The sequence below is a fragment of the Embiotoca jacksoni genome, unplaced genomic scaffold, assembly GCF_022577435.1.
Source record: "Embiotoca jacksoni isolate LCO1_2020_lvr unplaced genomic scaffold, fEmbJac1.0.p SCAF_53, whole genome shotgun sequence".
Lineage (NCBI taxonomy): Eukaryota > Metazoa > Chordata > Actinopteri > Embiotocidae > Embiotoca > Embiotoca jacksoni.
The window spans coordinates 1,539,512-1,550,448 of NW_027185407.1; the positions used below are offsets into that span (position 1 = coordinate 1,539,512).

The following is a 10,937-nucleotide window of genomic DNA, read 5'->3' on the forward strand; positions in this document are numbered from 1 at the left end:
TTAGGTTCACACTCTCGCTTTCACTTCATTTTGAGTGTCAACAAAACTATAGTGGAAATTACTGGAGTGTTTTTACCAGATCACACTTTAAAATCTGAGCAATTTTACTTTCACATAAATCCTGACAGTCTTTTATGAAAGTTTTAACACAGCCCTGGTTAACTCCTCATGTGCAGCTTAACACTTAATGTGAGGCTACCCCTGTTTTGGTTAATGTGTAGGGGGCTCAGCAGCAGCGTTGGGAGAGTAAAATGTGGGTGTGGGAAGTGAAGTGGGGGCTGCAAGAAGGAGGTGTGACAGGGGGGGGTGAAAGTGTGTCCCTTCTGCAATTGGCTGTGGCCGTAAGTGTCTCATTATGCGGCTTATTGTTCCTTTGTTGTGTCGGTTGTATAAATACACCCCAGTGGGCCTACGGGGTGACAGTTTAGACACACTCACTCCTGTGGACTGATCATCAGACTGAAACTCTCAGGAGTGAGACAGCTGCCAAACCACAAGGAACTTCTAAAACTAGGAATTTAAGCCCTAAACTCAGAATCTCAGTTTTTAATTATTTTTTTGATAATTTTTCAGTTTCTCCTGAATTTTTTCCTGCTTTAACGAAAATGGACTCTGACACTGGCTCCACCTGCAGCCGCTCCTCGTCCCCAGACCTGGTGGTGGACGACTCTGCTGGCAGCTTCTTCTCCAACAAGATGTTCCAGAGATACTGCGAGGAGAGCAGAGCGGCCAGCGGGGCCGGCCGAGGCGGGACGGAGCACTGCGGCGGAGGCGGGAAGGACAAAACCGGGTCTGAGCCCGGCAAGGAAGACGGGCAGGACTTGAGGCTGAAGGTTAACAGCCGGGAGAGGAAAAGGATGCACGATCTGAACCAGGCGATGGATGGCCTGAGGGAGGTCATGCCGTACGCTCATGGACCTTCGGTCCGCAAGCTGTCCAAAATCTCCACCCTGCTGTTGGCCCGCAACTACATCCTCATGCTGTCCAGCTCTCTGGAGGAGATGAAGAAACTGGTCGGGGATGTTTATGGAAGCAGTGCTGCCATCCAGAGAAGCGCTCCCCACCCCACCATCACCCCTGCAGCCACCGCTGCCCACCTCCCTCTGCATCCTCTGGCCCAGTCGCTGCACGCTCTGGTGGGCAGCGCGCCTTCGTCTCTCCAGCATCACTCATCTTCTCCGTCTTCAGGCCCAGCTCCGCACTCCCCTCCGTCAGCCAGCTTCCTGGGGTTTCACACTGCAGTCCAGGGCCTTCAGAGGGAACCGCTGCACCTGACTGGCTCCTACAGGCACTTCCCAGGCATGCCCTGCCCCTGCTCACTCTGCCAGCCTCTGCCCACCGCCACGTTACACAGCCTGTCTATGAACAAGTGACTCTCTGGATCAGTGCAATGAACCAAACGGGTCACATACGACTGATGAACTGATAAATGGCGGCCGGTGCCTCGTCTTGTTGTACATACTGTAAATATGTTGTTCGATTCAAACTGCTGCTATTTTTTTTTTTTTATCAATTGTCTCTTCTGCATTGTTTATACAGAAATATTCTGAATGCACTGGGGATTTTTATCAGAGTTGCAAAGTCTGTAATTTATCTGAGATCTGTGGTGGTGAAACGTTGTCAAAATGGAACTGGTGTGTTTCAGAAAGTGCATTTCTATTTTCCTAAATTAAAATTCTGTTTTAATAATAATTCTCGTTTGCCTTCTTCTTCTCCTTACGAATGTGAGCGTCTGTAAGTTTTTCCTTATCTCTTTAGTGAGAACAAATCAGATGTTTAAAAAACAATATAGATCATATTTATTTTTATAAGGCAGCTACTTCTTCTTCGACACATACGTACAAATAAAAGCAGTTTCAGAACAACACTGCAACATTTCCTTTAACTAAACTGAAGGGTTTTATTGGGGCTTCGAAGGGCCGAGGCATCTGTGCAAAAAGTGGATATGTAGGAAAGGGTGTCATTGGTTGCTAACCAGCTTCGGACAGACTAACCTCTTAAGAGCTGAGGAGGGACAGAAGGGCGAGACAATACGCCAGCACAGAGGCTGAATGTGGCGTTGTGGAGCCGGGGGACCATCCATCTTCACCTCAACAGGGTGTAGGAGATGAAAGGACGACACAGGCGCCAGGACGGCGCGTCACTTTTGTCTGACGCAGGCGAGGGACACGGCCATGTCCTCAGCTCGAGGGCCAGCCATTTGTCACTGTCTCATAAGAACATGGATTTAGGCACACAAAGGGCAAATTTAAAGTAGAGGACGTAATGCGGTCAGACTGAAAATCTTGGTGAACGACTATTTTCCACAAACTATCACCACATATTTCAATCAGATTTTGGTTGAGATGAGTGTTAAGAGTCAAGTTTCCAGCTGATTCATAACAATGATTCGTCCTCCAATAAACCCCAAACATAACTATATGCACACTGTGTACACATTGATTGCCATGAACATGATTTAGTCAAACAAGTCAACAATGGCCGGCCTTCACTTAGCAACAAATCAAGCGTGTAAAATACATGCTTATCCTCCCACGGCTGACAGATGAGTTGGAGATCAGGGGAGAAATGAAGAGATGTAACCCATTCTCACCCAGCTCCCCCCCCCTTCCCCCCTCCCACCCCGAGAACCCTGAATGGGTTTGAACAATAGCCGCGCTCGGGACACAAAGGCCGGGGGAGTCCGAGCTCTCGTGCCTGGGACACAGACCCCCTCCATTCAATCTACATTTCATCATGGTAACAAGCGCTGTCGGGCCAAAAGGCCTGACACCCTCGCTCACCACAAAGGCGGTTAGCTCTAATATATGAGGCTATTGACACTGTAAAGAGCCCCTGTCAGTGCTGGGGGATTGTCAGCTGTGGGATGTCTCAGTGGGGGAGGCAGCTGCCAGCCAAACCAAGCGGTGGAGCTTCTGTCGTGGGGACCGGCGCTGCAGCGTCACCTGGTCCCCGGTCCCTTGACACAGAAACCCCGGTCCTCCCACAAGACGCCCCGCCCCCCCTTTACTGGGGCACAGGTGGGAATGGGAAGCAGAACACATTGTGGAGATTAGTGGGGATCGGCCTCCTTTTGCTCTAGGTAGATAATTAGAGACACTGACTTGTGCAAAGCTGGTGTTTCCTGATCGGCACCAGATGGTGTTAACCCACAGTGTGGCATCAGCAGTCTGGAGAGTGTGTGTGTGTGTGTGTGTGTGTGAGGGTGTGATGACGGCAGTGTGTAATGGATATGCTTCTTAAATCATACAATATGGACATGTCCTCTGTGGACCATTACGGTCAGCCGCTGCTGTCATCACGATGCTCTTTAGCAGACGCTAACCAGCAGTGGCAGCACTGCTTTTAGTCATAACGCTGTTCTCAATTAACTCTCACAATTAAACAGACTGATGTATTTTAGTCAGAGTGGAAAAATAATTCAGGGTCTTTATTTGTAAGTCCAAATTCGGGTGTTAAAACACGAGTATTACAAATAAAAGGGCTCCATTCACAATATTAAATAAGCAAAAGTTCTTGTTTTAACAAATGTCCCCTATCATCATGTCATAGCTAGTTGTTGTTTTTTGTCATGTTCATGGTTTTTTCATGTTTGTATGAAAAATAACCTTTAAAATAATTAGCTGTATCAGTCTGGTAAGTGCAGCGTAGCAGAGAAATAGAAAAGCATAAAACAGACGTGCTTATTTCCATATATCCTATTGATTCTAGTATTGGATGGAGTGAATGCTTATATAGAGGAGAGACGACTCAGTGCATCACCATAGAACTTTGATTTCTTCATTGAGCCTTAAATTATAAATTAAATTGACTTACTTAATTGCGTATCTGTAAGTAATAGTGAAATGCAAGAATCACAAAAGTAAAAGGCAGTAATGTGTTTAACAACACAAAGGATGCAGTGATGATATTACAAATTCCCCTTTGTGCATTAAGTGTCCGTGCCCGTGTAGACAGATGGATAAGTTAACTGCTTCAGATACTGATCAATAGGGGAGTGCTTATCCCAACTTGGCTCAGCCCAACCTGCATTGACAGAGTTAATTAGGGGACTGAAAGACCCAATTAAGAGGAGTGGGGGGCTGGACAGGGGAGACATATTGGAGGACATATGCACACATTGTGCAGCGTCTGGGTGAAGGGGAACTTCAATTAAGAGAGAACACACTTCCAGAGGCTTGTTGCCTGTTCTTTCTCATTTTGTGCTCAGTAAAGCCTGCAGGCCTCCTTTTTTTTTTTTTTTTCTCTCACCCAGAATACTGATGAGGGGAAAGCACAGCTGCTGGGGGTCAACGCGCATATGCAATATGGCGGGCACATACAATCACATGCACCGCCACAGATGTACGGAGGGGAGGAGATTGATGAGGGGTTTCAGGCTGCGGCTGCTAAACGCTGATTAGTCTACATAATGGCTCAAGAAGGAAAGCTTTGGTTTCATATACAGCTTATTGGTTAAATGAGTTTTAATTAAAAAATAAAACAATTTGCATATGCTTCAGTTGTTATTGCCTCATCATGGAAGATTTAAGTCACAGTTTGCCCCCCTTTTTTTTCCCGATGCACTAAATTGTGGTCTCAGACTGCAGTGACAGTTCTTCAAATGATCACTTTCCACTCAAGTCTTTTTTCGTTTCACACAAATAAAATACGGTTTGCAAACGCCAGACACTGAACGCAGATTTTGAAACTGATGACTTCAAAAAGGTCTCACGCTAAAAAACACATTGCTCAGCTGATGCTTGACCAGAAAGTTTGAAAAATGTACAAACTCAAATCTCACATCCAGGTGAAACTGGGTGACACTCGCAGGTCACGTGACTTGCAATGCCAAGGCTGCAGCTGACGCATTAAAATCTCCCATAATGTTCAGTGTATGTTATCAAACAGTAAACTCAAGGTTTAAGATTGCCTGTTTTTAAAGGTAAATTTACTTACATTTTTACACTAATTGAGTGTAATACGTGAACCTGTGATTCGATGCTGAATATGTGGTTTATAAATATCTGTGGTGTCCCTGCAGCCCCAAGCCCCCCCACCCCCCCCCTCCTCCTCCGCCACTGGACAGTGCTTCGCGTTGCCGATCTGTCGGGTCCTCCGCAGCCACCGTAGAAAGCGCTAACAAGCCGAACATTTTGCTGTTCGCGATCTGAAGAAGAGTTTTAAAACAGTGTTGTCTCTTTATAAACGTGAATATCTCCACGCAGGGAGGAAGTCACAGCGGGTCACGTGTTTGTTTGTTTTCAAAGCCTCGCAGCGGCCGGGGTCAGAGTTCAGTCAGTGCTGATGATGTCATCGTCTGAAGATGGCTGAAGGGTGAGAGGAGTCGCAAATTACTTTTTTAAGTTTCGTAGTTTAACGTCACAAAGAGCGCAGACACCGTGCGGGCGCCGCGCTCCTCCGTGCGCCGGGTGTCTACCGGAGGTGCGGAGCGGCGGCGCCTCCGGGGAGACGCCGCCGCTCCGCACCTCCGGACTCCTTCAGGAAGTCGGTTTGTTTACCAAAACACGGCGAGGCTAGCGCTAGCCTAGCCCGGTTAGCTTCCGCGTTCATCTGTTTGAATCACGCAGCAACAACCGCCAGACTTTCGTTATTTTCGTTATTTTCTCCACGAAGCGGTTCATCCTCACGCGTCTCATCCTCACGCGTCTCATCCTCACGCGTCTCATCCTCACGCGTGTAAATGATCGTGAATCGCGGCTGTTAGCGGACGTCAGCTAACTCGTTAGCTGCGAGTCGCTCAGCTGACCGGTCGAGCAGGTTGGAAACGTTCAGCTGTGTTGTTTGTTTGTTTGTTTGTTTGTTTGTTGTTCGTGAGCCTCATGCTTTCTGTACCGTGTGATGACAGAGAGGGCTGGTGGGGAGGCTGGCTGCAGCAGAGCTTCCAGGCCGTCAAAGACAAGGTAACCCATCCACCACCAGGACGTCCTGGAGACCAGCACTTCTGTCTGGGTTCAAACAACCCATGTTTGGGCTGATTGAGCCAGAACAATAATAATTATAATAATAATAATAATAATATATATATAAATACTGCTGATCACGCAACTATATGTTTATGAGCTGGTGGAGGAGATGTCTCTTCTCTCCTGGAGGAGATGTCTCTGCTCCTGGAGGAGATGTCTCTGCTCTCCTAGAGGAGATGTCTCTGCTCTCCTGGAGGAGATGTCTCTGCTCCTGGAGGAGATGTCTCTGCTCTCCTAGAGGAGATGTCTCTGCTCTCCTAGAGGAGATGTCTCTGCTCTCCTGGAGGAGATGTCTCTGCTCTCCTGGAGGAGATGTCTCTGCTCTCCTAGAGGAGATGTCTCTTCTCTCCTGGAGGAGATGTCTCTTCTCTCCTGGTTCCTAAAGCTTTCATAGTTTACAGTTACAGTTCATTTGTGTGCTAATGTACATAACATGCAGGAAACGGGTACCAGTGGTACTGAATATTCATAATTATAGATGTTAACAAAAGAAATAAATATGTTTGAAGATGAACTCTTTCCCTAAAGAGTTCTCTGAAGTGTTTGTTTGTTGTGACATCTTTATAGTCTGAAATCAGGATTTCCTCACCTGAAGCTGCATCATGGTTTTGTTTGTGTTAACGTGACTCTCTTCCTTCCAGTCATCTGAGGCCTTAGAGTTCATAAAGCGAGACCTGACCGAGTTCTCCACTGTGGTGCAGCATGACACCACCTGCTCCCTCGTGGCGACGGCCGCGGCCGTCAGGAACAAACTCGCTGTAAGTCGCGGCCTTTTGTTACAATCGCTTTCGCAAAAACCGTCCGGATTCCCGATGGAAAGCGTCTTCACTGCGTGTCGCTGCCGTTTCCAGGTGGAAGGATCCTCGGAGACCACGGAGAAGGTGAAGAAGAGCCTGTCCAGTTTCTTAGGGGTGATCACGGACACGCTGGCTCCGCCCCCTGACAAAACCATCGACTGTGATGTCATCACTTTGGTGGCGACGCCAGCGGGAACCACGGAGGTTTACGACAGCTCCAAGGTGAATGTTAGGCAGCTGAAATGTGGACTTCATTTGGTGTTTTTGTTGACGTACGCAGGTTACTGTGGAGTTTGTGGAGGTCGGTCCGACGCGGCAGGAAGCGGGCTGCTCGTGGTTCTTTACGAACACGAAGGAACAAAAACCTTTTGGTTGATGTCTTCGTACTCGACAATGTGTTTGTTCAGGACAGATTCAGTTACGAGTTGATGTCCTATGAGCAGATGTGAGGCTGTGAAACCGGGCGTGATGTTCATGTGGAAATAAAACAAACGCAGCTCAGCATTTGTTTGTCCTGCAGGCTCGTCTCTACAGTTTGCAAGCGGACCCGGCGACGTACTGCAACGAGCCCGACGGTGAGAGAGCAGCCTCCTTCTGTTTGTTAGCAGATGCGCTGTTGGAGTTTTGTGATGTTACTCTGCATCTGTTTTTGTTTTTTTCATTCACTTTTATGTAGTTTGTATTTTTGATCGTCCATCCCAGACCGTCGGCACGATTTGAACATTCGAACGTCAAACACGTCTGTCCCGACGGTGACCGAGTCTTTACGTCGACGCGCTGAACGAGCTGCGGAGACGTTCCTCGGAAAGATCGCAAGCGGCGCGCAATTAGTGAAACCCTGTCGGTCGCCGAGCGGCGGTCGTTCTGCGCCTGTTGTTTGTTTGTGTCTCTGCGAAGTCCAACAACACAGCTGCATCTCTGTTTATCACCACGGCGACCGCCGAAGAAAGAGAAACGGAGATCTTTGAGATTGTTAATTTCATGACACGTATTGAGTATTTGCTGGATTTTTTTGTGGTGACTCTGTGAATCAACAAAATAAACACCTTTCAGGTGTGTGAGTAGACGAGTTGGTTCATGGTTTGCTTTCTAAATATTGTTGTTGTTTATTTTTAGGTCCTCCAGAGCAGTTTGACAGCTGGCAGTCCGGTTTCAGCCTGGAAGATAAAAAAGGAGAAGTCTCTGAGCTTTTGGTCAACAGTCCCTCGATACGATCCCTTTACACCAAAATGGTATCACCCGTTGCTCCTGTCAACATCTCATCAGACTTGCGTTGCGTTTTTAACAAACAAACCAGATAACAACAGTGTTTTTGTGCACAGGTGCCAGCAGCCGTCGCCCATTCAGAGTTCTGGCAGAGATATTTCTACAAAGTCTTCCAGTTGGATCAGGTGAGCTCAGACTGACTTCAACAGAACAGTTTATCCTGTCAGGATTCATCTGTCCGCTCATATCAGTTCAATGTGTTGTCTTGGGCGCCACCTGCTGGACAGTTTAAGCCTTACCGTAGATGTTTTTGTTCATAATGCTGGTTTGTATCATGAACCGACACCCTGATCCAATTAACTTCTTTTTTTTGTTGTTGTTTTTTTTTTATTGGAAAACAGATGTTTGTTCTGTATCAGCTTTTTTTTTTTTTAACGAAAAAGTGTCTCTAATATTTTGGGTCGGTATTATTTCTTCACATTAACACAGTATCAGGCGTTTTTTAGCATTAACATCCATCCTACCATTCACTGAGACCTTGTTTTATGTATTCTATCTACATATTGCTAATAATGACTCCCGTTATGTATTATTAGCTAATGTGTGTTTGTATTTTGTATTCAGTGGTTCTGCTGTTATCGTTGTCATTCGTGACTTCTTCTTGAACGTCACTGACAAAATGAGGATTCAGTCATCATAGTAAAACCTCTTTTTCCATGTGTCGTCCAGGAGGAGGCGAGGAGAGTGGCTCTGAAGCAGAGGGCGGAGCAGAGTACTCACTCAGAGAGCCTGGGCTGGGAGGAAGAGGAGGAGGAGGAAGGTCTGCCAGCAGCAGTATACGATGGTTATCAGTCAGCTTCACTTTCCAACCTGCCACTGACTCCGCCTCTCTTTTACTCCTGCCGTCAGGTGACTTCCTCGGCGCCACGTCATCATCTCAACTCAACTTCGCGCCTCCGTTGGACAGCAGCTCGACCCAACTGTCCGGCACCTCGACCCGTCTCGCCGGCGTGACCCCGCTGAGCCCCGTCCTGTCTCCCGGCGAGGAGCGGGACGCCACCCTCTCGGTGAGCAGCGACAGCGTCAGCCTGCCGACGCAGGTGGAGGTGCGGCCGGCGCCCGGCGCCGCCGAGCTGGCCAAGAAACTGACAGAAGCCACCTTGGAGGACGTCCAGGAGAAGACGCCTGGACGGAGCGACTCGCCGCCCGAGGCTCACGTGGAGGCCGTAACCCAGCCGGAGGTCACCGTCGACGGGTCGACAGCCAGAGCCTCCAAACCCGAGAACACAAAGGAAGAAGGGCCACAAGACCTGAGAGTGTTCGAGCTGAACTCTGACAGCGGCAAGTCGACGCCCTCTAACAATGGCAAGAAAGGTACGAGGTGCTGAGGAGGAGTTTATTTTAGTGGGCAGTTCGATCCTTACTGCTCCGGTTGGGGAGTATAAATCCAAACAGGATTAAGTTCAGCGCTGTGTTTCAGTTCAGTTTTTCCACTTAACAGGCTTAAAGGAAGCAGCAGAGTGGAGGTCACACCGCCAAAGTCTCATGTGTCTGTCTCCCTGCAGGGTCCAGCACCGATGTGAGCGAGGACTGGGAGAAAGACTTTGACCTGGACATGACTGAAGAAGAGGTCCAACTCGCGCTCTCCAAAGTCGAAGCTTCTGGAGAGGTTAGTGTTCGTTATACAGATAAACGTTAACATGTGGAGTCGGAGCGGCAACGCTCTCCTTATTCACATGTTTGCAAACTTATCAGCTAATATATGTGAATTACATTCTGAATTTCTACAGTGAATATAAAATATTGATGATGTCCACACATCATAAATGTATTTTATCACTGGGATCACCATTTTAATTATTAGAGTGATAAGACGGACTGAAAATCTAATATATAGCGCCAGAGAACTTTCATTTGAAACGAGGGCTTTTCATTTGAAACTGAACCAGGAAGTTTTGGCATTTGGCCGACTGAGAGTGACTTTAGCCTTTTGCTCATGTAAACTTCAGAGTTGGTCAGAAACAGTCGACGTATTTGAAGAAGTAAAAACATCCCGTCAGTCATCATGTAAAAGATGTTGACGTACTTACAGAAACGACACCGTTATCTTAAACGAAGGTGTTTCTGCTGATGTGATAAGTTTCTGATGTCGCGTTTACTTCGTTCCTCTGCTCGGTTTTATTTTGAAAACTGACTGTATTTTCTGCGCCGTTCCTGTTGGACTTCCTGCTCTGTGCTGGTGTCGCAGCTTCCATTCAGTTGGTTGAATCAAACGCACGGAAACGGTCCCGGTGGAATCAACAGGCTTTGTCAGGGTTCAACTTCTGAAGCTCTGCTGAGTCATCGTCGAAATGTGTTTGTGTTCCCTTTGTGTGTTATTGGAGCCGCGCCAACGTTATGGTGAGGCTAATGTCACATAAGGGATCAGGTGAGCGTTCATGCAGGGCACCCTGGGTAATGCAGTTTATTACGAGTCGCCCAGAAAACCTAAAGAGTGCGTCAGCAGCTGCGCACGAGAAGTTGTGACGCTCCACCAGCCGAGGCGGAGCCCTGACTGAGTCCGGGTCATTTCACGAACTCTTCCTCTCTTCCCTCTCTCACCAGCTGGATGAAGACTGGGAGAACTGGGACTGAGAGCCGCCGCAACACGAACTCTGTCCCGCCATCGGAGCTCGTTCTCGGCAGACGAACCGTGCTTACCGTGTTTTAACTCTTTGTCCACACTGTCACCATGTCATGATTGTCAGGAGGAGATTCCCCGGCGGGTTTGGACCACGTTGGTAAACCTGTTGAAAAAAAAGAGCAACAGGGCAGACCGAGGTAATACGAATTCGACTGCGCCGTCAGCTGTCACATTAGTGCAGATAGCGAGGGTGGTGACTCAGGTCTCGGCTATTTTTCAGAGTAACTTGTCACGAGAGAGCGTACGACACTCGAACCAGACAGGTTGTAATCATTCTGACCTTTA

At 47.8% G+C, this 10,937-nt stretch overlaps 2 protein-coding genes across 5 annotated transcripts in view; both read left to right on the forward strand.

Moving 5' to 3' along the window:
* The first annotated feature begins 605 nt into the window (after nucleotides 1–605).
* olig4 (oligodendrocyte transcription factor 4) lies at nucleotides 606–1,446 on the forward strand. The gene has a single exon (XM_069172469.1). The coding sequence runs from the start codon at nucleotides 606–608 to the stop codon at nucleotides 1,371–1,373; it is 768 nt and encodes a 255-aa protein (XP_069028570.1). The 3' UTR covers nucleotides 1,374–1,446.
* A 3,666-nt stretch (nucleotides 1,447–5,112) lies between these two features.
* Nucleotides 5,113–10,937, forward strand: part of bsdc1 (BSD domain containing 1) — a 7,019-nt gene continuing 1,194 nt past the window's right edge. The window contains exons 1-11 of one of the 4 annotated variants that reach the window (XM_069172447.1): nucleotides 5,113–5,316; nucleotides 5,849–5,903; nucleotides 6,608–6,724; nucleotides 6,818–6,985; nucleotides 7,284–7,338; nucleotides 7,880–7,995; nucleotides 8,086–8,154; nucleotides 8,699–8,789; nucleotides 8,879–9,343; nucleotides 9,535–9,638; nucleotides 10,574–10,937. The exon at nucleotides 10,574–10,937 is cut by the window's right edge and continues 1,194 nt beyond it. In XM_069172447.1, the coding sequence (XP_069028548.1) occupies nucleotides 5,306–5,316; nucleotides 5,849–5,903; nucleotides 6,608–6,724; nucleotides 6,818–6,985; nucleotides 7,284–7,338; nucleotides 7,880–7,995; nucleotides 8,086–8,154; nucleotides 8,699–8,789; nucleotides 8,879–9,343; nucleotides 9,535–9,638; nucleotides 10,574–10,603 (1,281 nt within the window). In that variant the 5' untranslated portion in view covers nucleotides 5,113–5,305 and the 3' untranslated portion in view covers nucleotides 10,604–10,937. Of the gene's footprint in view, nucleotides 5,317–5,500; nucleotides 5,904–6,607; nucleotides 6,986–7,283; nucleotides 7,339–7,879; nucleotides 7,996–8,085; nucleotides 8,155–8,698; nucleotides 8,790–8,878; nucleotides 9,344–9,534; nucleotides 9,639–10,573 lie in introns of those variants that run through there. The other 3 variants (XM_069172445.1, XM_069172446.1, XM_069172444.1) reach the window with 3 other exon arrangements.

Excerpts from the sequence above, each read along its gene's own strand:
- olig4 (XM_069172469.1), top strand. The coding sequence starts at position 606 with ATGGACTCTGACACTGGCTCCACCTGCAGCCGCTCCTCGTCCCCAGAC.